This window comes from Chiloscyllium plagiosum, unplaced genomic scaffold, assembly GCF_037043375.1.
Source record: "Chiloscyllium plagiosum isolate Xiang-an unplaced genomic scaffold, Cpla_swu_hap1 HiC_scaffold_5, whole genome shotgun sequence".
Lineage (NCBI taxonomy): Eukaryota > Metazoa > Chordata > Chondrichthyes > Orectolobiformes > Hemiscylliidae > Chiloscyllium > Chiloscyllium plagiosum.
Window position 1 is genome coordinate 28653772 of NW_028270143.1, and position 26450 is coordinate 28680221.

Sequence of the window (26450 nt, forward strand, 5' to 3'; positions counted from 1 at the left end):
GATTCTATATAAGCTTTTATATCTTCTGTCCTGTGATAGGGTGGATTGGAAAAGATGTTTCCTCTTGTGGGAAAACCTAAGGCTAGGATCACTGTTTTAAATTAAAGGGTTGCCCATTTAAGACATGATTTTTTTTTCTCTCAGTCTTTAGAACACAAAAGGCAGTAACAGCAGAATCTTTGAACATTTCTAAGGCAAACTTAAATTCTTGATAAACAGGAATGAGAGACTGTCAGGGTGGGTGGGAATGTAGAGTATTCAGATCCGCTGTAATCCTATTAAATGGCAAAGTAACTTCAAGGATCTATGCCTAATTCATGTGTTCAATTGTTGGTTAATCTTTGGTATTTGTGTAGAAAATACCTAATTCAGATGTGCTCTTTTATCGAGTACTGAGTAGCTGTATTGCTGCAGAATTGGATAAAATAAATTGTATAACAATTTTCATGTTTATTGCAGTCAAATTATAAACTTAGATGGAAATGTGTTGCTGGAAAAGCGCAGCAGGTCAGGCAGCATCTAGGGAACAGGAGAATCGACGTTTCGGGCATTAGCCCTTCTTCAGGAACCTGCAACACATTTCCATCTCTGATCTCCAGCATCTGCAGACCTCACTTTCTCCTCAAATTATAAACTTACCCAACATATTCCTGGGGTGGCAATAATTGGAGTTTGCGTGCTTTAGTTAGGATAGTTGTACTTCTGGTTCTCCATTTGGATTTCAATAAACCAGTGCATAATGTGGCCTGCTTTCAAAGAAGATGTTAAATCTAAAGAGAGTGCTCTGATTCTCATTATTTAATATAAATATTTGTTAGCATTGCTTTTGAAAGTATCTGTTTTGTATCCTTCCAGGGAAGAATTAAAAGAGCAGCTTGAGAAAAAAAAGAAAGGTTCAAAAGCTCTTGCAGATTTTGAAGAGAAAATGAATGAGGTTTGTTACACTTTATAGCATGACTATATGAAAAATACCATCAACTAGCTTGTTGGTAATTAAGCAGTTTTGTTTGCAAAATTTTAAATGCATTCATTTTTTCTAATTTCAGATTATCACAAGTTTTACTTTCCCTGACAAGTAATGTTGTAGAGAATTTATTATTCTGAATAAATCAAATGTGTTGTGTAGAGTAAGAATGATTCTTGGTGATGCAGTTCATTTCTCCTAAGTAGCTTCAACATGTTGCTTAGATTTTGTTTGGTGGTAGTTGAATGTTGTTAATTTTCAATGCCAAAAAAATTGTTTATCAGAAATTAAGTTTGTCCGCACAATTTAAAAAAAGCTTGACTACTAGAAAAGATAAATCCTAATTTTTCTAACTAATGTCATAGATGTGTCGTGTAAGGACCTTTTACTTTAGTCTCATTTCAATATTATGTTCAGTGCCCAGTCCCTCAGCAAGATACGGTTAAAATGAAGCTTCAGGAGCAGCAGGATAGCTCTAACATCAGCTTCCTAAGTTCCACGTTTGGAGTCACCAGAAGCTGTCAACTGATTTACTTTTTAAATTAGTGAGCTCTAATCGCTTCAAAAGCAGGCATTAACATGTACAGTTTCTGCCTTAATGTATTGCTCCATTATTATGAGAAATTCAACTTTGTGTGATTTTCATCACCATGCATACTGCTTCAATAAGATAATAAAAATATAAGAGCACAGATCTCAATGAATTACAATTAAAATATGTTGTTTGAAAAATTTATGCTATTTGTGTTCAAATAGTTGCAGCAGGTGCCCACACTTTCAATACCGTAAATCTAAAATAAAGTCATGGCAGTGATGTCAGTGCAATAGGTAGGTAATGCAAATACTGTCAGAGATCTATTAAAATTGTTGGTAATATAGCAGTTCTGAATAATAGTTTATATTTTAATAGAATGTGACAGTTGTCTAATTTTTTGACCTAATTATTTGTTTTACTATCTTCAGAAATGGAGGAGAGAGCTTGAGAAAAACAGAGAAAAGAAGCTTGGTGGAAGTGAAAGTTCATCTAAAAAGAGAGAGGTAAAGCTTACTTAAATCTGTAAATATCTAAATAATGGGTGGGCTTAGTCATTATGCTTTGTGCTTGCATTCAAAGCTGAGAATTAAATTCTGTCTTCTGCAAGGTTCTAATGAAAATGAATCTACAATCTCAATTAAATTCCTAAATGGCATATTTGCTTATTACCAACCGTTCAAAAGGAAGGACTAAACTGAGAGTGAGTGAAGAAAGAGCTTCTGCGTAAGAATAACTGTTCTTAGTGATTATTTGATAGTGAGATTTCTTTCAAAGTTGGGCTGAGGTGCATAATTAAGATGCTTTAAAACTTTACAATGAGACTTATCATGTTATATTCAACTTGAAGATGTTAGGTTGTTGAACTTCTCTGCATTAGACAGTGCCTTAAATCTGCTTACCACAAGTTTTCTTCAGAGTTGCCCATCAGAATTCATTTTGTTCTGGGTGCTTTCTTCTGCTTCCATGCTCTCCACATCAAGCCAAAGTCATCTTTTTTTTTGTCTGTACCAGTTACATAATATACAGAGTCCAATTAGCTGGTTTAGATTTTTCAACTTACTTAAGCAGATTTCTGAATAACTAAAATTTCTTATTGATGGAGCATGCATATTCTTTGCCCTCCTAGCAACTTTGACAGGTTGACAATTAAAATGAGAGAACTTTGAAGGTGTGCAGGGATATTGCTGGACTCTACCAGAAGTCTAGCTATCTTCCTGTTATTTTCTTGAGTAGAATTATCCTTCCTTTTGGGTATTTTCTACAGATATTTTTAGATTGTGAACATTACTACAAGGCCATCATTTCTTGCCTATCCTTAAGATGGCGATAAATTTTCATCTTGAATGGCTGAAGTCCACTTGATGTAGGTATATCCACGATGTTGTTAGAGGGGAGTCCCATGATTTTCACTCGGAACATTGCAGGAATAATGATACAGTTCCAAATTGTCATGGTGTGTGTGTCTTGAAGGGGAACTTCCAGGTGTTGACTTCCTGTGATACCTAAAAGGAAAGGGCAGCAGTCGAAAGTTTGGAAGGTGCTGTTGGAGGGGTCGTGCTGAGTTAATGCAATGCACTTTGGTACACACTGTTGCCACTATGCATCAGTGCAAGCCAAGGTGGTTGGGGTGCAAACTCGACCAAGCTATTTTGTCTTGAATGGTGTTGAACTTTTTCGAGTGTTGCTGCAGCTACACACGTCAAGGCACGTGGGAAGTATTCCGTCACACCCTTCAATTAGTCTTTGGTAGACAAATGTCAGTGAGTCAGAAGGTGAGTATTTCCCTCTGAGGTCCTGTTGCAGCAGCAGTATTTACAGAGGAACCTTGATTATCCAAAGGACATGGGCGGGGAGTATTTCGATCAGTTAATCGAATGCCGCATAACAGTTTAGCCAAGCATTGTGTCCTTGCGATCTTGCTGGATAATCCAAGATCCAGATAATCGAATGCCAGATAATGGAGGTTTCTCTGTATATGGCTGGCTCAGTTACGTTTCTAGTAAATTATATACCTCCCAGAATTCTTGTGGTGAGGATTCAGTGATGGTAATGTCATTGAATATCAAGCAGAGATAAGTTATTTGTTACTTATTAGCTCATATACTGGTTGATAGAAATGATTGAGTGTGATGATCTAGCTATATCATGAATAGTGTGTGGGATAGCTGTCCAACTTTTGCACAAGTCCGCAGATGTTAATGAGTTTGAGTGCTTATTTGTCATAGAACAGTACAGCACAGGAGCAAGCCTTTAAACACACCATGTCTGTGCCAACCACGATGCTATTCTAAGCTAATCCCGTCGCCTGGATGTGGTCTGTATCCCTCTGTTCTCTGCCTACTGATGTGTCTGTCTAAATGCTGCTTAAGGTGGCACGGTAGCTCTAGTTACAATGCTGCCTCACAGCACCAGGGATCTGGGTTCGATTGTGTGGAGTTTGCACATTCTCCCCATGTCTGTGTGGGTTTCCTCTGGGTGCTGTAGTTTCCTCCCACAATCCAAAGATGTGCAGGCCATGCTAAATTGCCCATTGTGTTCAGGGATGTGTAGGTTAGGTACATCAGTTTAGGGGTGCACATAGAGTAATGGGGAATGGGACTGAGTGGGTTACTCTTCATAGGGTTGGTATGGACTTCCTGACCAAATATCCTGTAGGGATAAACTTTACTGATAAACTTTACTGACACTTCTGCTTCTACCACCTCCCCCGGAGTGCGTTCCAGGCACCTACCACCATCTGTGTAAAAAAAAAACTTGCTTTACACATCTCCTTTAAACTTTCCCCTCTTACCCATGTCTACTTAAACATTCCCTTTCAGCACCATTTCCATATTCTTTGATTCTTTTTCTAATGTAGATACCTATCAAACTCAGTCTTGAAGATTCAGTCACTGAGTATCTGCGTAATCCTTTAGGGCAGAGGACTTCCAAGATTCACCATTGTCTTAGTGAAGAAATTACTTCATTTCTTAGTCCCTTTATTTTGAATCCCTTCTCGAACACCTTGCCCAGCCCCACCACACCAAGCCAAAGGAAGCATCAGGCGCAGTTTCCATTTTCTCTGACCGAGTATGGGGATAGATATGTTTGGTGACTAACAAACCACCCCTACTGTGGCGGTAACTCAATTTATCGGGCACCAATCAGCCCATTTCGTGCTGACGGGCAGAGTTCACACAACTTTCTCGGCATATTGCAGACATTGATCCTGGCACACCAGGTCACCAGAAGCTGCAAATGAATCAAAGGTCAGCAGCTTCTGGGTTCCGAGACACATTTTTTGTAGATCCAGTAGCAAAAAACGGTGTGTGTTTTCTTGTGGGGCAGGATTTATGGGGAAAGGGGATTGGTGGCAGGGGAGCTTTGAGACCACCCTTCCTCCCAGCCAGAGGCATGGATGTTGGGCAGTTGCCCAACCCCACAGCCTTGCAGGTAGGTAATTGGAGAGGTGGTGATCTGAAACCTTTAAAGTAGCCACTTTAATTGGTGATCAGTCAAGGAAATTTCCAATGGACTTTCTCACCCAAAACTTAATTGATGACGTCACAAGAAATGGGACAAGTATCTCACCTCTGTCAACTTACCTAATTGTTTTCCCTTGCCACCTCATTGATGGAGAGAATTCCACCCATCCTCTTTCTATGAGATCATAACTTGTTCTTCTGAACTCCAATCAATTTAATCTTGGATCATAGGCATTTCTTTCATCCTGGGAATGAACAGGATGCTGCTGGGTTATTGTGCGGTGAATTAGGCATGACATGTAGAAGCATAGACCTGTGCTTCTGTTTCTTGCTGAATTTTCATTTTTGTTTAAATAAGAAATGAGTGTACAGTCCTTCAATACAGGTAATCTTTTAGACCACAATCGATAATTCTTTGTTGTTATTCCTACTTAGAAAAAACGAAAAGAAAAGAAGAAAAGTAGGGTGAGCAAATTTTCAAAGAAAGTTTTTCTTCAAATTCTTATCATTTGATTTAATTCATTTCAGTTTGCTTTTAATTGCTAAGTTACAAAATGGATGATAAATCTCTCAAGCTGTACTTTTGTTGTGTTTGGTCAAGCCGTCTTCATCTTCCTCCTCATCATCAAGCTCTGATTCTTCCAGCAGCTCTTCGGACACTGACAGTAAGGTGAGTATATGAATCTGCCGCAACACGTTCATTAAATTTAAGCCTAAAATTTAATAAGAACACTTAAGATAATTCTATTTGATTTTATTGAACTCTTTGTTTTAAACTTGCATGTGCCCAGGTTGTTTTGTTGAAATTTGAGTTGGGAATTGCATTTGTATTTTTATTGGCGGGGACACGAAAATAGGATTAAAACTCTGGAACTACTTTGGCTGAGGTGTAGTTTCCAAACATCCTGCAGTGAGCTGATATAAATAGTTTTTCTGTTAACTGTAAAGGTATCCTTAAAAGCATAGGAAAGCTATCTGCACTTGATATCACTTCAGGAACCAAGGCTGGATTTTATCAGCCACCCAAAGATAGTTTGGGAGAAATGGAGGATGGTAGTAGAACAGAAGAATGGACATGTATAATGATTATGCCTTCACGCTATCATGCTATTTTACGAATAACAGGAAAGGTGGAGAACAGCCTTCCTGGCCAGAGTCCAATCAAATGAAAGAACTCTTCACATCACAGCTGATATTTTACTTTTAGGGAAACATTTAGTGAACCATTGATAGTCTGACTTTAGGCTTCAAGGGAGGGGCGGGGAGTGTCCCTCTTAATGGACCATTCTTTCGTCTACATTATGACACCCTTGTGACAATGCTCCACTGCCCCTTCATCCTTTGCAATCTTTATACCTCTCATAACATTTTCTGGCTCTGCCAATCGCACCAGATTGGGTGACCTACTCCCATATCATCCTCTCTGTTAGGTGCAGTACCAATAGTAACCACCGTTCATTGTAGCGCTGCTGAGCTGTTGGTCCTCCATTTGACTGCTAGCTCTTTAATACAGGGTCTCGTGTTTTCTAGGGGGTAGGGGCCCTGAGAACTGATAATTAGTTGCAGCACAGCCAGAAAAAGCATTTAAAGGTTCCAAAATCTGCCAGGTTAGGTTGCCACCAGCTTTTGAGCCTATTGTCATGATTACCACTATACTACATTCCAGTGAGTATCATGGAAGACTCAGTACCTGATGCCTTTTCATTTAAAAAAAAATCGGGCTCAAATTTTTAGTGTATAGTTGCTTTCTGAATAAAATTGGGTAAATATTCCATCTTAAACAGCACAGCTCTTTTAATCCTCCACAAATAGCAGTTGCATTTATGTGCTAACCATTTTAAAAATACTTTAGAGATAATAGAACTTTAATGTTTAGGGGATTGAATATAAAATTAATTGAGTGGTTTAGTTTAAATTTTATTCCCATTGCAGTGTTTTGAACAATAATTAATTGACCCTTGCAATTTTTATTAAATTACAGCACCACTACCTTTTTCGTTCAATTTTTGATCTCTGCAAGATTACTTTCATGGAAATAAGTCATCATATAAAATGATATTTAAGGGTTTTTTTTAATAAGTTATTCTAGTCTTAGCTTAAACTTTGAATTTACCCTGCTGCATTCGCTAATAGGGTGAAGCAATAGGGTTCTGCACCATGGTTGTTGAATGCAGCGTGAATCCAGATTTGAATACCTAAGCCTGGAATGAAGTAATGTGAAACTCTCTGGCAGAGTTAATTTGATTATTGTTTTGTTTCAGATTTAATTAATAATGAGTAAGAAGCAGTGGAATTCATGTTCTGCCAGGTGTAGATGCAACATTCCACACATTTACTTCACCCCTTGACACTTGCTGGTGCTTGGCCATTTTGAAATCTCAAATCTAACGACTCAGAACTGGGCATTCACAAAGCCCTGTTGGCCATCGACAACAGCAGAATTGTATTCAACGCAATGTGCAACCTTAAGGCCCAGCATATCTACCACTCTGTTATCACAATCAAGCCAAGGGACCAACACTCGCTCAATGAAGAGTTCAGAAAGGCATGCCAGGAATAGCATTAGACATACCTTAAAAATGAAGTTATCACCTTCGTGAAACTACAAAATAGGATTATTTATGTGCCAAACTGCATAAGCAGCAAGAAATAAACAGGGCTAATTAATTCCACAAAGAACAGATCAGATTTAAGCTTTGCAGTCAGGCCACGTGCATTTGTGAATGGTGGTGAACCATTAAAAAAACTGACTGGGGGAGAAAGCTCCACTAATGTCTTCATCTTCAAGGATGATGTAGCTGAACACATCAGTGGTGCTGAAGGTGAGAGATCCAGAACTTGCAGAGCTCCCAGCCAAGCTGTTCCAGTACAACTACAACATGGACATCTCCCAACAATGTAGCAACTTGTCCAGGCATGTCCTATGCACAAAAAAGCAGGACAAATCCAACCCAGCCATCAGCCTACTCTTAGTCGTCAGTAAAGTGATGGAAGGTGTCATCAACAGTGCTACCAAACAGCCCCTGCTCCCTGATGCTCAGTTTGGGCTCTGCCAGGGCCACTCAGCTACTGGCCTCATTACAGCTTTGGTTCAAACATCAACAAAAGAGCTGACTTTCGGTGGGGTTGGGGGGGGTGGTAGTGATTGACCTGGACATCAAGGCTGCATCAGACTGTGTGTGAAATTAAGGAACTCTAGCAAATCTACAGTCAATGGGAATCAGACTGGAGGCCTATGACTCAGCAGTGCATCCACTGCTTTTTGTCATTTATATAAATGATTTGGATATGAACATCAGAGATATAATTAGTAAGTTTGTAAATGACACCAAAACTGGAGATGTCGTGGACAGCAAAGAAGGTTACCTCAGCACACAATGGGACCTTGATCAGATAGGCCAAAGGGCCGAGGAGTGGCAGATGGAGTTTAATTTAGATAAATGTGAGGTGTTGCACTTTGGAAAAGTAAATCAGAGCAGGACTTATACACTTAATTGTAAGGTCCTGGGGAATGTAACTGAACAAAGAGACCTTGGAGTGCAGGTTCATATTTACTTGAAGGTGGAGTCCCAGATAGACAAGATAGTGAAGAAGGTGTTTGGTATGCTTTCCTTTATTGGTTAGTGCATTAGTATAGAGTTGGGAGGGCATGTTACGGCTATACACGACATTGGATTGGCCTCTTTTGAAATATTGCGTGCAATTCTGGTCTCCTTCCTATCGGAAAGATGTTGTGAAACTTTAAAGAGTTCAGAAAAGGTTTACAAGGATTATGCCAGAGTTGGAGGATTTGAGCTATTAAGAGAGGCTGAATCGGCTGGGGCTGTTTTCCCTGGAGCATCAGAGGCTGAGGGGTGACCTTATTGAAGTTTATAAAATCATGAGGGGCATGGATAGGTTGAATAGCTAAGGTCTTTTGCCCACAGTGGGAGAGGGTATAGGTTTAAGGTGAGAGGGGAAAGATTTAAAAGGGACCTAAGGGGCAACGTTTTCCTGCAGAAGATGGTGCATGTATGGGATGTGCTGTCAGAGGAGGTGGCGGCAGCTGGTACAATTACAACATTTGAAAGGCATCTGGATGGGTATATGAATAAGAAGGGTTTAGAAGGATATTGGCAAAATGCTGGCAAATGGGACTAGATTAGGTTAGGATATCTGGTTGGCATGGACGAGTTGAACCAAAGGATCTGTTCCCATACCATACAGATCTGTGACTCTCTCAGCTCCAGGCCAACTCTGCAGGGGTTCCTTAAGGATAGTCTTAAGCTGGAGCATGTTCAGCTGCTTCAGAAGATCTGAATTGGGGGTGTTCACTACGATTGCACAATGATTAGCATCATTCAGTGACTGCTCAGACACTGAAGCAGTATTTTGCTACATTACACCCAGTCAATGACCATCTTAAGAGAGAATCTAATCATCGCCCCTTGACATTCAACATCTTACCAACACTGAATATCTCACTATCAATATCCTGAGTGTTACAATTAACCAGAAATTAAACTGGTCTAGCCATATAAATGCAATGACTACAAGTGGTTTGAAATCCTATAGTGAATAATCCCTCTTGACTCCCATCTGCAGCGCACAAATCAGAAGTGTGATTAAATATTATCCTCTTGCCTAGGTGATTGCAGCTCCAAGCTTGACACCATCCAGGATAGGACAATCAGCTTAATTGGTACCATAGTCACAAGAATTTACACCCTCAACACCTCACCCAGTAGCAGCTATGTGTACCTTCTACAAGATGTATTGTAGAATTCGCTAAGGCTCCTTAGATAGTACCTTGGATAACCAGGACCCCCCTCATCAGGAAGGATAAGGGCAGCAGTACATGGAAACACCACCACCAAACGTCCCCTTAATGCCAATCCCACCCTGATTTGAAAATGTATCGTCATTCCTTCAGTGTCACTTGGTCAAAATCCTCCCTCCCTAACAGCAGTGTGGATCCATCTATAACAAATGGACTCCAGTTCATAAGGCAGTTCACCATCACCTTCTCAAGGGGAATTAGGAAAGGGCAATAAATACTGACCCAGTTGTGAATCCCACATCCCATGAATGATTTTTAAAAAACATTGTTTTGGAGTTGGTTTGGATCTTGTATTTACATTACTCAACTTTTCGAAGTTTGGTGTTGTTGCAATGCATGCATATGGTTATCAGTTTGTGAACTGCAGTTTGCAGTAGTAATTCCATCTATAGTGAGTTCTTGTTCTGTTTTGCTGTTGAGTCAGAGTGGTTTTTGTTTACCATGGGATAAAGTGATCTCTGTAATGATTTATATACATTTTTCTGTGATTGGAATGAAATTGACACAGATCTAGTTACAAGCAGTGTGAATTTCAGTGCTTAGGGTTTCTTCTATTTAAAACAAAAACTGCTGTTTACTACTGAAGCTGCTTTTTACTTTGTATAATTGATACAGATAAACTGATGAAGTGCAGTTCCTAAATAGATATCTGGGAAAGAACCAAAAGCTTCATTAGAGGGGTTGTGGTGTGAAGAGCAAATTTCCATCAGCTGAACACTTAGCTGAACCTTGAATACATTCCTTAATTTATATTAAGATTTTTAAAAATATTTGAATTAATGTTTCTGTGAAAATTTCACTATTGAATTTGACTGTTAAGAGACACTTGGATTTTTTTCTGATGCCGTAACCAAACTATTTTCAGGGAAACTTCAGTCCATTACATGGATCATTTTCAGAACAAAATAGATAATGATTTTTATAAATGGTCAGATCTAATTTCCAAATGGCTTTTGAAATAAAATAACAGAGCATTATTGACTTTGAACTGAAATATAGTTTTTTTGGATATCAATTTAACAATTTTGTGCAATTAGTTCATGTTCGAACTATACTAACTAAAGCTTTTGGATCAACACTAATGTTGCATAGTGCAATTATCATTACAAGTAAATATTTTTAAATAAATGGATCTGTTAATAAAACACAGAAATTAATGTGTGTATTACAGGATGAAAAGAAACATGTTAAGAAGAAACGCAAGAGAAAGCATAGTACTGTGAGAAAGTCCTCAGATGATTCTCAAGTTGATTGTGACATGAATACTAAGGTAGAGCAATTAACCATATGCTTTATTTTAATAAACATCAGTTTATTAAAATTAATTTAAAAGCATTGGTATATTTGTTTTAAGGAAAGTACAAAAAATAAAAAGAGAAAAATCAAGGAAGAAACTGAAAAAGAACAGGTGAGTAATCGTTCAATTGTAACACAATTGAAAAATTGCCTGATTAGACTTTGTGTTGCACAGACTATCCATGGAAATAGCTTATGATTCCCAAGCCAAGAACTCTGACATCATAATCACATTTCTGTATATAGACTTTGAGAGCCTTAGATTGTATATTCATTCAAATGGATGGGATGAAAATAAAATCACTCAGCTGCTTATCTTTTTGTTTTAAATTGCAACTTATATTGACATGGCGTCAGGTCAGGATTTGCATTCCAGATACAGCTGCTAAAGATGTCATTCCAGTTCTCAACCTTGTCCCTCAGCATTCCAATAATTCTTTCATATGAACACTTACAACAATGTTAGAAGTCAACATTTAAAACCAAAAGTTATCAGCAGTTTAGGGGGTGGGAACAAAGCAGCTCTGAAAGTGAACTTTAACTGAACTTAGCATGTGCCTCCAAGTATTACTTAACGTTTATTGCCAGGCAGCTGACTAAACAATGTGGGTTCATTGTATTTTTAAATTACCCATTCAATTAGGATAAGAAGAAGAAGCGTGATCATGCACAGAGAAGGTCCTCAGAGGAAAAATCTGACTCAGCTGAAGAAAATAAGGTTTGTGGAGAGGTGTTTTATTTACATGGCTAATCATTGTTTCCTATCGCATTTTCAACGCCCCTCCCCCAAGTCCCTCCTCCCTACCTTTTATCTTAGCCTGCTGGGCACACTTTCCTCATTCTTGAAGAAGGGCTTATGCCCGAAACGTCGATTCTCCTGTTCCTTGGATGCTACCTGACCTGCTGCGCTTTTCCAGCAACACATTTTCAGCTCTAATCATTGTTTTCACCCAAAGTATAACAGCATTTTATTTGTAATTGTTTTTTCTCTAACTGAGAAGAGAGATTCTGTTTAACAATTAATAAAGCATCTTAATTATAAGGTTGTTGACATGCGAGAGTATCTGGATACTGATTATGCTATATAAGATTTGCTGGAAGATTTGAGCAAAAGGAAGAAGTTAAATAGGCTGGGGCTGTTTTCCCTGGAGCATCATAGGCTGAGGGGTGACCTTAGAGGTTTATAAAATCATGAGGGGCACAGATAGGGTGAATAGACGAGGTCTTTTCCCTGGGATGGGGGAGTCCAGAACTAGAGGGCTTAGGTTTAGGGTAAGAGGGAAAAGATATAAAAGAGACCTATGGGGTAATGTTTTCACACAGAACGTGGTAAATATATGGAACGAATAGGAAGGGTTTGGAGGGATATGGGCTGGGTGTTGGTAGGTGGTGCTAGATTAGGTTGGGATATCTGGTCAGCACAGACAAGTTGGACCGAAGGGTTTGTTTCCATGCTGTACATCTCCATGACTCTATGACTTGTTGCTATTTATTGAACATTGGTTTGGACTTATTTGGAATACTAAATTTTCTGGTGCATCTAAATGACATTTAAAAATTTTTCATCTGAATGATAAAGATATGGTTCATTTCTACTATCTCTTGCATTCTGAGTAAGAAATTTATATTTTCAAGCCCCAATCCAGGACCATAATTTCAGTTGAATTTCTAATGCAGCACCAAGGCAGTGCTCCACTATCACGCGTATAACATTTTCAACTAATCTGATGTGCGCACTTTATTTTTCCTATGTGATGAGTTCTATACAGATTTCATCAATATTGCTGAGGTTCTCTGGTAATTTCATCATGGCACCTCCTCCTCTTGAATCAGAATAGTGCAAAAGCTATCAGGTAAGTTTACTTCGAGTTTCCTTTAGAGCAAGGTCACCAATTGGATACGAATGGATAATGAGCTATGACCGCAGTAAACACAAAGAGATTAACACTGCTGTATACTACATTGTGGAAAATTGAGAGATTCCTCGGGTAGCATAAGAAACATTCAGCAGAGTTCACAAATGGCTTTTTCTTGTTCCTCTTGATTACTGAGGTGGTCTTCACCATTTTTGACATTCCTGGCAGCGCTCTCTCTTAACTCCATTCAATACCTTTTCTAATATTATTAATAAACCTTTCCAACAAAATATCTCTTCCAGAAAATATTTCTGTCTGTTGGTTTCCTTTATCTATTTTGGGACTTTTTTTATTGTCAATATTTAATAAGCAAAGTTGTCGTCAGACCAGAGGCCAGCGCTGTCATGAGAGAGGTGACAGTAGTGGTTTAGGCTGAGGGTCACCATGCCCAGGTAAGGTGAAGGATTTAAGTGGAGAAACATTCATAGTAATCTCAGTCAGTACAGGAATTCAACCCATGCTTTAGTATCACGTATTAGCCAACTGAACTAACCGACTCCCTATATGCTTTGCTTATGAACATGCAATCTTTTCATTCCAAATTACACTGAACCAGTTTTGCATTTTATGAATTTGATCAGTTTTTCTTTTGCCTCTGGGCAATTACCGATGGCCAGCAAATGCTAACCTAGCCAATGACACCCACATCCTGTGAGTGATAAAATAGAGTTGGCATAGCTGACAAGTGCAATTAAGGTAATGTTTTAGTTTTAACACTCTGGTATTATATGTTGCACATGCAGATGCCCAATTACAACGCTTGCTTGTGTGTAGCAAATCTCTTACAATTTTAAAAATAGATCTGAGAAGAAGAAAACAGTATTTTCTCCAGAATAATTTTAAACTAAAGACATTTCAGCAACGTATCCTAAAAACTTCAAAATTTACCTCTTCCTTCCCTACTTTTTTTATTCTGCCCAAGGAAACTCAAAAGATTGCTATCGGAAATCATTTATTAATGTTGCATGCATACAATGCACTTGAGTGGACAATCTCGGCACTGCCAGAATTAGAAACAGCAGGCCCTGTTTTTGAGTTCAAAGACAGTAACAATTTTACATTGACGTGAGAGGCTATTCAGAAGTTAATTATTATTAAACATAATTATGTATGGAATATTAAAATTCTTCTATTTATACTGGTTCATTATTTGAACAAGAGTATAATAAGATTATAGTCCTGGCACTGAACTAGCAACCACCAGCTGCCTGTTTTTCACCTTGCCTGACAAATTATGGAGATGAATTCAGTAAGTCTGCTCATTTGTGGACTAGCACAGAAAATTTATCAAGCAGTGATAACATTGTTGAAACAAATTTTTCTCATCTTGAAAGAAAATTTTCCAGTCACAGTATGACTTGAGTCCTACAGTACATGATTGATTGCTAGTGCCTTCTGACATCCTCATCCACTGCTTCATGTGTCCCCCTAACCTCCAACCAACCCACCACCTCCAACAGTTTTCTCGCTCTTTTTGCGGCTGGAGCATAAACACAGGTTTGATATTGTCACCCATTTTCCAAGAATAGGTGGGGAGACAGAAGCTTTCCTTTCTGTAACTTCACCGACTAATGCTTCAGACCCCACAAATGTAATGAGAGCCTTCCATCTCCCAGACTTTCTGTTGCCCACAGTCATTCTGTTGCCTCCTTTTAGCTTAACATTGAGAAACGGGTGATCTGATGTGGCATTGAAACAAGAGATCCTACAGTTAAGGCCTCCCCAGATTAGCTCTGACTTCTCTCTTCATTAAAACAAAAAACTTGCCGGGGGAGGAAACAGCTTTGAATAGCACGGTGAAAATGGAGATTAAACAAAGAACCAGATGAGAAGACAAAAAGTTAATATATGAAGTCAAATATGCTTTGGCCAACAAGTAGCAAGATGGGCAGGACAAAATATACAAATGTTTTCAAAGCAAAAAGAGCGGCAGCCAATAAAGAGGAAATGGCTTTAACAGCTGCAGCATTTTGTCACATGCCATTCAGCAAAGACAGAAATATCCGTAGCTCAAATACAAAAGCATACAGAGCAGTATAGCACCATCCTGAACTAGGTTAGACTATACAAAGAGAACAAGCACATTAGTCCACATCTTGCCTCACATTTACCTCTTTAAAGAAATGCTATCAACCTCAGTGACCTCGTTCATAAATCAGATTACATCAGTTACTTCCCAAAAAAAATTTAAAGAAACCAGAGAAATTAAAAGGAAATGAGCAAAAGTGCAACACACAAAGTTAAGCAATGCATTAATCCTCTGACCTACAGTGGACAGCTGATCCTTTATTGAAATTTTTGACCTTGAGTTTAGTGTTTTTCTTTAAACTTGTCACACTTTTTAATTTTGATTAATTCAAAGTAAAAGAGCTGAACTGAGGAGATTGACATTAAATATTGTGTTGCACTCTTAGTCTTGGTCCCCAGAGCATGTTCGCTCTTAATTTGAGCGAACATGCTCTGGTCTATTTCAGTAGGTTTTTAAAACATCATAATTTAAAGTATTCATTTCTATCAAATGCTGTCAGCTGGCTCTGCTTTCCACCAACCCATGCCTGACTTTAGTACCAACGTTTAGCCATTCATAGGGATCTGTAACTCTCAAGTGCACCCTGCTTTACCAGTTTTTTTTTTACTTATAATCAATTTGTAGATCTTGCATCATAATCTGTCTAATTACTTGTATTTGTTGGTAGGGGATGTAGGGAGATTTATGCTTGGGTTATGACTACATTTAATTTTTCTTCTCCATTGCTCTAACCTATTGACAGATTGTCTTTCCGAACTGCTTTAATTCCTGCGACAGTAAAAGTCCCATAATGTTAAAAAGGAAATTCCAAAATTTTATGCAATGTCTATGAAGGATTGATAATTGCATGCCCTGTTAGGGATGAGCATGACCAAAGACTGAAAAGGTCTAAAAAGTTAGTGTCCTGAGTCTTATTACAGATGCATATGCATCTAGACCACTTCAAACATATAGAACGTTAACTTTTTGTTTGATCTAGAGTCTTGAGGGAACAGAAAGTAAATAATGCATTTTGAGGATCTTGTTCCTCTGAGGGGTTTACTTCTCCAGGTATCAACCACAAATTTTGATTGGGGGAAGAGGCAGCAGTTGAGCTTGTGATAGCTCGAACTGGTCAGTTTCACTTTTTATGTGTTTTTTTTTTATTCACAGTTACTGAGAGAAGCTTCCTGGGTGACCATTTAATACTGGATCTTGCAGTTGACTGACAGTCATTCAGAGTAAATTGCTTCTTGGGCAGTTTCATAGATTTCAAGTCAGACTCTTCTCAACTCCTAATTCCTGTGCATGTCCCATAACTCGTGACTGCTCTGTCAACCAAACATCTTTCTAATTCAGCATTGAATTTATTCAATGACTCAGCCTCCACTGATTTCTGGGGATAAGAATTCTGCAGATTAACTCAAGAAAAAAGAAATCAGTCTTGAATAGTAGACCTAAAATTGTTAAGCTGAGTTCAACATTCCCCACAAGGGGTTCCCTTGAGCAAAATGAGGCAGGGATCTGGGAGTACCAAATAGAGGGATAGGATTGTTCCAGCGTTGTGGAGTGCTGGGGAGAAGTAAATACCTGTGTCAGGAAACTCTGGGATAAATGTTCTTGGCTTGCAGGAGGTGGTTTAGGTTTTTTTACTATTTGTAAAGAGGGTAAGTTGGCTCCCATCAAGAGGAGGAATGCAAGATGGCAGGACTAATCTACCCTAGATTTCTGGGCTGTTGAAGAATCCTTCAAGCTGTTAATTTAGTTCAAAGCCTGAAGCAAAACCACTTTTTGCTGCAGTTTGTGACCATTTACTTCTATATCTCAGATGTACTTGTGAAATGTCCAGAACTGGATATTTCTGATTGAGGACAAAGAAAAATCAAAGTCATATAATTAAGGGCAAAAGGAGTAAACAAACAAGCTTGCATTCGTCGATGTAATCCAGATTAGATGTGAACTGAGGCTTTTTTTCCTAGCATAATTACTTGCTGTGATACACTTTGATTACTGTTGATGTATTTATATTAGCGTTTGATATCTGACTTTAAAACTTATTTTATGCTCTAATATCCTGCTGTATGAAGTGTGCTGTTGATCTAATTTCTTTCAGACTTTTTTTTAGGAAGTCTTTTCATGATATTGTATTACAAAATGTGCACTAGGATAAGATGTTTCATATTTTTATATTTACATGTATTGCATTCAATTGCATATTTACGAGCTTAAAAGCTACCAAGGTACTAATTATTTATAATAAATCAAAAGCCTGAAGCCTTAAGGTTGATACCCAGAGACCAAAGACTTGATGGATTTGTTAAGACCAAATCAATCCATGACCCAGAAGTTGATGACACTTTGGTAAATAGACCAATCTGTGACACAGAAAAATAATAGGAATAGTCATAGAGATGTACAGCATGGATACAGACACTTGGGTCCAACCAGTCCATGTCGACCAGTTATCCCAACCAAATCTAGTCCAATCTGCCAGCACTTGGCCCAAATCCCTCTAAACCCTTCCTATTCATATACCCAGCTTTTAAAGGTTGTAATTGTACCAGTCTCCACCACTTTCTCTGGCAGCTCATTCCACACATGCGCCACCATCTGTGTGAAAAGGTTGCCTGTTAGATCCCTTTTATATCTTTCTCCTCTCGCCCTAAACCAGTGTCTTCTAGTTCTCGACTTCCTCTACCCCAGGGTAAGGACTTTGTCTGTTTATCCTATCCATGTCCCTCATGATTTTATAAGCCTCTATAAGTTCACCCCTCAGCCTCTGTTCCTCTGGGAAAAAAGCCCCAGCCTATTCAACCTCTCCCCATAGCTCAAATCCTCAAACCCTGGCAACATCCTTGTAAATCTTTTTCTGAACCCTTTCAAGTTTCATCTCCTTCCAATAGGAAGGAGACAGGAATTGCACGCAATATTCCAAAAGTGGCCTAACCAGTGTCCTGTATAGCTGCAACATGACCTCCCAACACCAATACACAATGCTCTGACCAATAAAGGAAAGCCTTCTTCACTATCCTATCTACCTGTGACTCTACTTTCAAGGAACTATGAACCTGCACTCCAAGCAACACTCCCCAGGACCTTGCCATTAAGTGTATAAGTCCTGCTCTGATTTGCTTTTCCAAAAATGCAACACCTCTCATTAATATCAATTAAACTCCTTCTGCCACTCCTCAGCCCATTGGCCCATCTGATCAGAGTACCTGGTGTAATCTGAGGTACCCTTCTTCGCTGTCCACTACACCACCAATTTTGGTGTCACCTGCAAACTTATTAACTATACCTCCTATGTTCACATCCAAATCATTTATATAAATGACAAAAAGCAGTGGACCCAGCACCGATCCTTGTGGCACACCAGTAGTCACAGGCCTAGCTTCAAAGATTCATACGAGAGATGCACAGACTTGTGATTGAAGATGATTGCTTTTTTCAAGTTACTTGATAATGAGCATGTTTAGCAGATGGATAGACCACTAACTACACAAGGAGTGAAAGATGACATTGTATACTCAATATTTGTGAGACAGTCATGCAGCATGGAAACAGACCCTTTGGTCCAACTAGACCATGCCATCCATATTCCAAAACTAAACTAGTCCCACCTGACAATGCTTGGCCCATATCCCTCCAAACCTTTCCTGTTCATGAACTTATCCAAATGTCTTTTATTGGAACTGTACCTGCATTCACCATTTTCTCTGGCAGTTTATTCCACAACACTAACTACTCTGTATAAAACCATTGCCCTTCATGTCCTTTTAAAATCTTTCTTCTCTCACCTTAAAAATATGGCCCCTAGTTTTGAACTCCCGACTCTAGGGGGGAAAAACAAACCCTTGTCATTCACCTTATTGATGCCCCTCATGATTTTAATAATCTCAAGGTTATCCTTCAACCTCCTAGAGTTTTCATCTCTAAACAAAAGCACAGAGTAAACTACAGGTCTAGTATTCATAGAAAAATGGAATTTTATCTTCTGGCAGACGGGACTTTGATTTCAATCCTAGCAAATTGTTTTGTCCTTTAAAAGTTGATGTAAAAGCACAAACTTCCTTTAAAAAGAAGAATCACCCAAATGGCACTGAACTTCACGACATCCTATTCCTTGTCCCGTTTACTATCAAGTGTCTAAACCATAGCTATAGTAAATGTGAAGTTGAAAAATGATTCAAGGTATGTAAATAATTTTAAAAATTAAAGCTTTAAGGCTGTGGGAGATAATAGGACCTGCATTTGAAGTGTGCAGATTTCATGTTTATATTTCTTATTGGTTGTCCACTGTATTTCATTAATCAACAATTTGTTTTCAAGGTACAGTCAAGGAAAAAGAAAAGTAATGAAGAGAGAGAGAAAACTGCAGTAAGTGCTAAAAGTCTTATAATGCAATAAATTTGACAGTGCAAATTACTCTTTATTACAAATCTTTGATTTATTGCTCATGATAGCTGTCTTCACCTCTTCTCTTCCCCCCCCCCACCATGCAAATGTATTTATGGCGATGCCAAGAACAGGAATAAAGCACAGTTGCGTTCAAACACCTCATGAGTATGATTACATTTCCCACAGAATATAGTTATTTCTTATAAGGACTTGGCAGTTGAACATGCCTGAAATCTTACTCTGGTGCTATTAAGGAAAAGCACAAATGTTCTGCTGGACAATTCAGATCCTGGAGTGAAACTTGACTTGATAGATCATAAATTTTACATTAGTTACCTTGGTGAATCATAAACATTTTCACAGAAAGATCTAGACATAAACAACAAAACAAAGTTTCGGCCTGTTTCCCAGCAATGTCATTCTTCAAATGCAGAGAAATATCACTCCAGTCTAAACTCTTTAGTTTCCTTCCTGTCTGACTTTTTCTAGTCATTTGTCTTGAACTGCTGACACAGTTTTACTACTTCTTTCCAATCTGCCAGCAAGAATCTCCTTTGCATTCTGATGGCTTGAGCCTCTTGTCATTTCTGACAGCTTGAAAACTGCTACATAAATACACTTAGCATAGAGACTTTAGAAACTCAACACATTTCTTTTCGGAGGGTTAGCTGCGAACTTGATCTTTTTGCAAGTCCGAACTGCATTCCTGATTCTTCTGAACAGAAGCCAATACTGAACAAGTGGTCCCTGGTCTGTCTTATCTGTCTGTCCTAAACTCAACAGTACAAACATTCCATCAGTTAATACCACAGGTACCTAGCTCTGCACATGATTAAATCTCATGCTTTCATGGAAGTGATATATTTTGTTCCAAAATAAGAGAATATTATGTGCAGTTCTGGTCTCCTTCCTATCGGAAGGATGTTATGAAACTTGAAAAGGTTCAGAAAAAGATTTACAAGAATGTTGCCAGGGTTGAAGGATTTGAGCTACAGGGAGAGATTGAATAGGCTGTTTTCCCTGGAGCGCTAGAGTCTGAGGGGTGATCTTATAGAGGTTTATAAAAGCATGAGAGGAATGAATAGGGTAAATTGACAAGATCTTTTTCCTGGGGTGGGTAAGTGCGGAACTAGCAGGCATGGGTTTAGGGTGAGAGGAGAAAGATATAAAAGAGGACAATGTTTTCACGCAGAGGATGGTGAATGTATGGAATGAGCTGTCAGAGGAAGTGGTGGAGGCTACTACAAATGCAAATTTAAAAGGCACCTGGATAGTATATATATAGGAAGGGTTTGGAGGGATATGGGCTGGGTGCTGGCAAGTGGCACCAGGTTAGCTTGGGATATCTGGTTGCCGTGGATGAGTTGGACCGAAGGGTCTGTTTCTGTGCTGTACATCTCTCTGACTCTATGACAGCAAATGCAGAAAGCAAGCAACAAGTTATCCACTTGTGCCGCTCTCAAGATATATTAGAGAAATTATGTAACTTCTAATAATTAATAGAGAACAAATATTAAACAGCAAGCATTAGATAAAGATTATGATTGAATACTAACACACGAACAGATTCTCTTACTCCTTTATCTGCAATATTATTCATGTATTGTTAGGCTCTGTGGCAAATTTCTGGGAATTGATCTTAATGTACTGAATTTTGATTAAAATTTCAGTGAACTAGATAATCAATGAAGAATATTTGGAATAAAGTTTGAAAATATTTGGAAATTACTTGTAATGCACTGAGTCAAGAATGTACATAAGTTGGTTGAGGCCAGTGTTTCTGTAAAATTTGGAAGTTGATTAATTTAAACTTAGTACCTTATTCTTAAATATTACATTTGTGTTGGCAGCTCTTTCATTACTATCTTAAAAGGTAAAGTCTGCTTCAGTCATACTCTGGCAGGAATTGCTCATTCTATCTCCATACAAAGGCTATTGCTAATTTTGCTTAACTACTTGTTTTTATTTTAGAATTTTTCTTTCATTAATGCTTTGTGGACCAGTGAAAATAGTCTGATTAATTAATTTTCTCTTAACCCTAAAGACCTCCATCAGAGTCATCTTAACCTCGTCAACTCTGGTGAAAATTCCCTAATTTATGAATTCTCTATACTTAACCCATAACACTTCATCTTAGTAATATCCTCGTAATAGCTTACTAAATTTCACTGCGTCTTTCTATCCCTTTTATATCTGACTAATAATGTGCACAGAGCAATCTTTTCAGCTGTCTTCTGGTTAAATTTTTCTGCAAGTTCATTACTGCCCAGTTGCTCTTGGTCTGCATTTGGATATATAGGACACAAGGATCTTGTTTGCAAGTTTTATGGCCTTCTATCTTTGTATTCTCATGCTTAACAGTGCATGTATTTGAGCCTGCATTCCCTCTAGCTTTACTCCTATTTAAAACGCTGCTTTCTAAAGTTTATTTCCATTCTCTAGCCTTGATTATTACTTAACACATGCATTTTACTGTCCATCTGTCAGCTTTGCTAGACAGCTTTCTTTCCTGCAATCACAATTTCTCCTATGCCCCAAATTAGTGAATGCTGCTGACAGCAGGACAAGAAAACAACTGAATTGCTTCAAATAACTCCTCTAGTCTAAACTTGTTCACGTCATTCAACATTCAGAAGATTCTTCTGAACAACTTGCACCTAACATTTTTTTGCTTTATTGTTCTTCTCCATGACTCTAAGTATTGCTCACTGTGTTTTATGTTCAGTTGCCTGTTTAAGTTCAAACTCAAATTTGAAATTGACGAGTCATTTATAAGTAACCAGACTTTTTGAATCATGGAAATGTTATATCCGCCAAAACTCATGGTCATATAAACATGCTGTTCATCTCTAACTAACAGATATCTAATCATGATGATTAGGATGCCATTTTTACAAATGCAGTACAGTGGCCCAGTGGTTAGCACTGCTGCCTCATAGCTCCAGGTCCCGGGTTCAGTTCCACTCTCAGGCAACTGTTTTCCCCGTGTTTGGGTTTCTGCTGGGTGTTCCAGTTTCTTCCCATAGTCCAGAGGTGTGCAGGTTCGGTGGATTGGCCATGTTAAATTGCCAATAGTGTCCAGATATGTGCAGGTTAGGTGGATTAGTCATGGGAAATGCACAGTTACAGGGATATTGTGGGGGAGTGGGTCTAGGTGGGATGCTCTTCAGAAGGTCAGTGTGACTTGACAGGCTGAACGGCCTACTTCCACACTTCTATGATTTTATGAAATGTTTAATTAGTTTTGCGTCATTGACGCACCTAGGCAGTCAATACTTGCGAGTACACTGACTTGCTTCACTCTGGTCTATCAAACCTCCTCCATGGGCCTGCCTGCAGCCCTGGCAGTCCTTACTATAGAGTTCTGGTCCTGCCAGCTCCAGTGATGGGCAGCAATCCAACTCTCCAAGACTTCATCCTGGCTGAAAGATGTTATGACTGCAGGGCCCCTATAATTTTCTGTAATTTTTTTTTGAAAGTGTAATTTTTAAAATGTAGCTGAAACAAATATCAGGAAAAGTTCTGTTATGAATGATGTGCAAATAGTCTACCAAAGTTCAGCAAACATTTTCCCAAAAAGCGGACACATTCCTCCAGCTTCTTCAGGATTATTTCTTTGTATAATACGTAATTTGGAAAATGGGATTCTAAATAGTTAGTACAGCATATTATCCAAAATGAAAAATAGCTTTCCTTTTCATCAAATTAAATGGCTATTTGTTGGCTAACAGGATCGGGCCGAGTCAGCCTAGATTTACAAATAGGGAATCCTAGTTAACAAATGTACTGGCATTTTTCAAGGATTTGAGTAGTAGAGTTGTGAAGGGTTGTAACAGGCACAAAACAATGGAATAAATAGGTCTTTTTCTTAGTGGCATCCTGTGACTAGTAGAATACTTCAGGGATCAGTGCTGGACCCCACCTATTCACAATATATATTAATAATTTAATGATGGAACTGTAATGCTTGTAGATGACACAAAGCTGGGTGGAAGGGTGACCTGTACTGAGGATGTAGAGATGCTTCAATGTGATCTGGATGTTGAGTGAGTGGGCAAATGCATGGCTCGCTGAGTATAAAGTGAGATTCTCTGCCACAGAAAGTGGGTTCAGACCAAAAGAATAAATCTTTTCAAGTAGGAGTTGACATAATTCATAGGATTAAAGGGATCAAAGGGTAAGGGGAGAAAGCAGGAACAAGATACCAAGTTGGATGATCAGCCACAATCACATTGAATGGTGGATCAGACTCAAAGCACCGAATGGTCTCGTACTCCTATTTTCTGTGTTTATCCTTTTTAAAATTTAGTCTAATTCAGGAGTTCTGAGTCCCAGTACATAATTATTTCTGTCTGCCAAACAGAACAAGTAAACTTATTTCATATTGCTTAGTTTGATCAAATTTTCTTTTTTTTTTCCCCCAGGCCATTTGAAATGGTATTATAGAATAAGGCGTCCATTTGCATTTTGTGATCTCTTGATACTGTATTTATACTAATTCTTTTAAATGTTGCTCAGGAGAAATTGAAGAAGAAAAAGAAGCATAAGAAACATGGAAAAAAGAAAAAAAGGTCAATAGTTCAGATTTTGATTCAGCATGAAAAAGAATGAATAAAATTATTTTTTAAAAGTGCATCTTTAGGTTCTTCATTGAACTCTGCAAGCTGCATGGCAAAGACCTGAAGAGTTGAGATGGAAAAGGACTTGAACACTAAACGCATGATTTTCCGAACTCTGCTTGCATTTGCAAACACTTGTAACTTCACAAGTTGCTTTTATTTATCTGAAGTGATGAACAACAAATAAGCCTCTGTGATTTCTTTTTTGTAGGGTTTAAGTATACCAACTGTGAACATTTTTGATAAGTAACATAGTCCCTTGATAACTTGTTTAAATGTGAGATGATCCAACTGTATCTGTCTATATCATATGAATCTAAACAGGACTGCTAAGTTGGAAAATTTAAGCAGTTCGTTATTACTGTGTTACTGGTTAACTCTACAGAAAGTGATGCCTGTTAGCTTGCTGCCGTCTGGCCTACACTAGAAAGCTATTTTTCTATAATTTCTTGATCCTTCAGCTCAATGTATCTAAATTTTCAGTTGTTTTAGTTTGCAATTTGTTTCTGAACAGGAAATAGTATCATTCCTAATAAAGTATTGACCTGTGTTTTATAACTTTGTAAAATATATAAATTCAGTCATAAAATATCTGTCCTATTGTCTGCTGTTTGTCATAGTGGTCAGTGTATATTTAAAGTATCAGTCACTATTGATATAATTGACATCTTTTAATAGTAATAATAGTGGCATTCCTAAAGGTGGTAATTTGAAACTTCATTTGTCTTGACTAAACTGTTTGCAGACTACAAATATTGTACTATTGCTGGTTAGTTTTTTTTAGTTTACCTTAAATTATCCTTTCAAAACATGTAGAAACATGGACACCTTTTATATGCTTATAAAAATGATAGAGGAAAAGGTGATCCTGGTAGGATTTCAGAACAATGGATGAATAAAGATATTGAGATTCTAGTCAAGGATAAAAAATAATCATATATTAGATTTAAACAACTGGGTTCAAATAAATCTCTTGAAGAAAAGAGTGTAGGGGCCTACTTAAGAGGGCAAACAGCAGACATAAGATAACCTTTGCAAATAAGCTTAAGGATAATTCAGGGAGATTCTGCAAATACATTAAGAGCGAGAGCAACTAGAGTGTGATTAGGCCCCCTTAAAGATCAACGAGGTCATTGTGTTAAACCTCAGCAGATGGGAGAGATATTAAATTAATATTTTGCATCAGTTTTTACTGTGGAGAAAGAAGTGGAGGCTAGAGAACTTGGGGAAATAAATACTTGTTTGTATACAATTCACATTACAGGAGAGGAAGTGCTTGGAGGTCTTAGAAAATATAAAGGTGGATAAATCGCTGGGACCTGATCTAGCATATTCCAGGACTTTGTGGGAAATTAACGAGGCATGTATCAGGCACCTTGCAGAAATATTTTGTATCATACGTAAATGCAAATGACTGGCGAGTGGCTCATGCTGTGCCTTTGTTAAGAAGAGATGTGAGGAGAAGTCTGCAAAATATAGACCTGAGAGTCTGACTTCAGTGAACAAAGAACATTACAGCACAGGAACAGGCCCTTCAGCCCTCCAAGCTTGTGCTGATCTATATTCTCTATCTAAATCTGCCTATTTTCTAAGGATCAGTATCCCTTGCTCCTTGCCCATTCATGTATTGTTTAGATACATCTTAAATTATGTTGTTGTTCCTGCCCCTACCACCTCTGCTGGCAATGCATTCCAGGCACCCACCACCCTCTGGGTAAAGAACTTTCCACTCCTATTTCCTATAAACTTCTCTCCTTTCACTTTGAACTTGTGACCCTAGTAATTGAGTTCCCAACTCTGGGAAAAAGTTTCTTGCTATCCACCCTGTCTACACCTCATGGTTTTGTAGGCCTCATTTGGGTCCCACCTCAACCACCTTCTTTCCAATGAAAATAATCCTAATCTACTCAACCTCTTCTCATAGCTAGCACTCTCCATACCAGACAACATCCTGGTGAACCTCCTCTACACCCTCTCCAAAGCATCCACATCCTTTTGATAATGTGGTGACCAGAACTATACGCAGTATTCCACATATGGCCGAACCAAAGTCTCAGAACTAACATGACCTGCCAGCTGTTGTACTCAATACCCATCTGTTGAAGGAAAGCCTGTCATATGCCTTCTTGACCACTCTACTGACCTGCATTGCCACCTTCGGGGAACAATGAACCTGAACACCCAAATCTCTCTCCATCAATTTTGTCCAAGACTTTTCCATTTACTGTATAGTTCACTCTTGAATTGGATCTTCCAAAATGCATCACTTTGCATTTGTCCAGATTGAATTCCATCTTCCATTTCTTTGCCCAACTTTCCAATCTATCTATATTCTGCTGTATTCTGACAGTCCCCTTCACTATCTGCTACTTCAGTGGTGAGTACCTTGTTGGAAATGCTTCTGAAAGATAGGATTTGTAAGCATTTGAAG

The 26450-nt window shown here is 38.4% G+C and overlaps 1 protein-coding gene across 1 annotated transcript in view; it reads left to right on the top strand.

Annotated features, from left to right (window-relative positions):
• The window catches only part of fam133b (family with sequence similarity 133 member B), a 41325-nt gene extending 16701 nt beyond the window's left edge, over nucleotides 1–24624 (top strand). Inside the window, exons 3-11 of the mRNA XM_087987045.1 lie at nucleotides 856–934; nucleotides 1928–2002; nucleotides 5399–5428; nucleotides 5565–5633; nucleotides 10954–11052; nucleotides 11137–11190; nucleotides 11722–11796; nucleotides 19332–19379; nucleotides 23919–24624. Of these exons, the coding sequence (XP_087843171.1) occupies nucleotides 856–934; nucleotides 1928–2002; nucleotides 5399–5428; nucleotides 5565–5633; nucleotides 10954–11052; nucleotides 11137–11190; nucleotides 11722–11796; nucleotides 19332–19379; nucleotides 23919–24011 (622 nt within the window). The 3' untranslated portion in view covers nucleotides 24012–24624. The remainder of the gene's footprint in view (nucleotides 1–855; nucleotides 935–1927; nucleotides 2003–5398; nucleotides 5429–5564; nucleotides 5634–10953; nucleotides 11053–11136; nucleotides 11191–11721; nucleotides 11797–19331; nucleotides 19380–23918) is intronic.
• Nucleotides 24625–26450: the final 1826 nt, after the last annotated feature.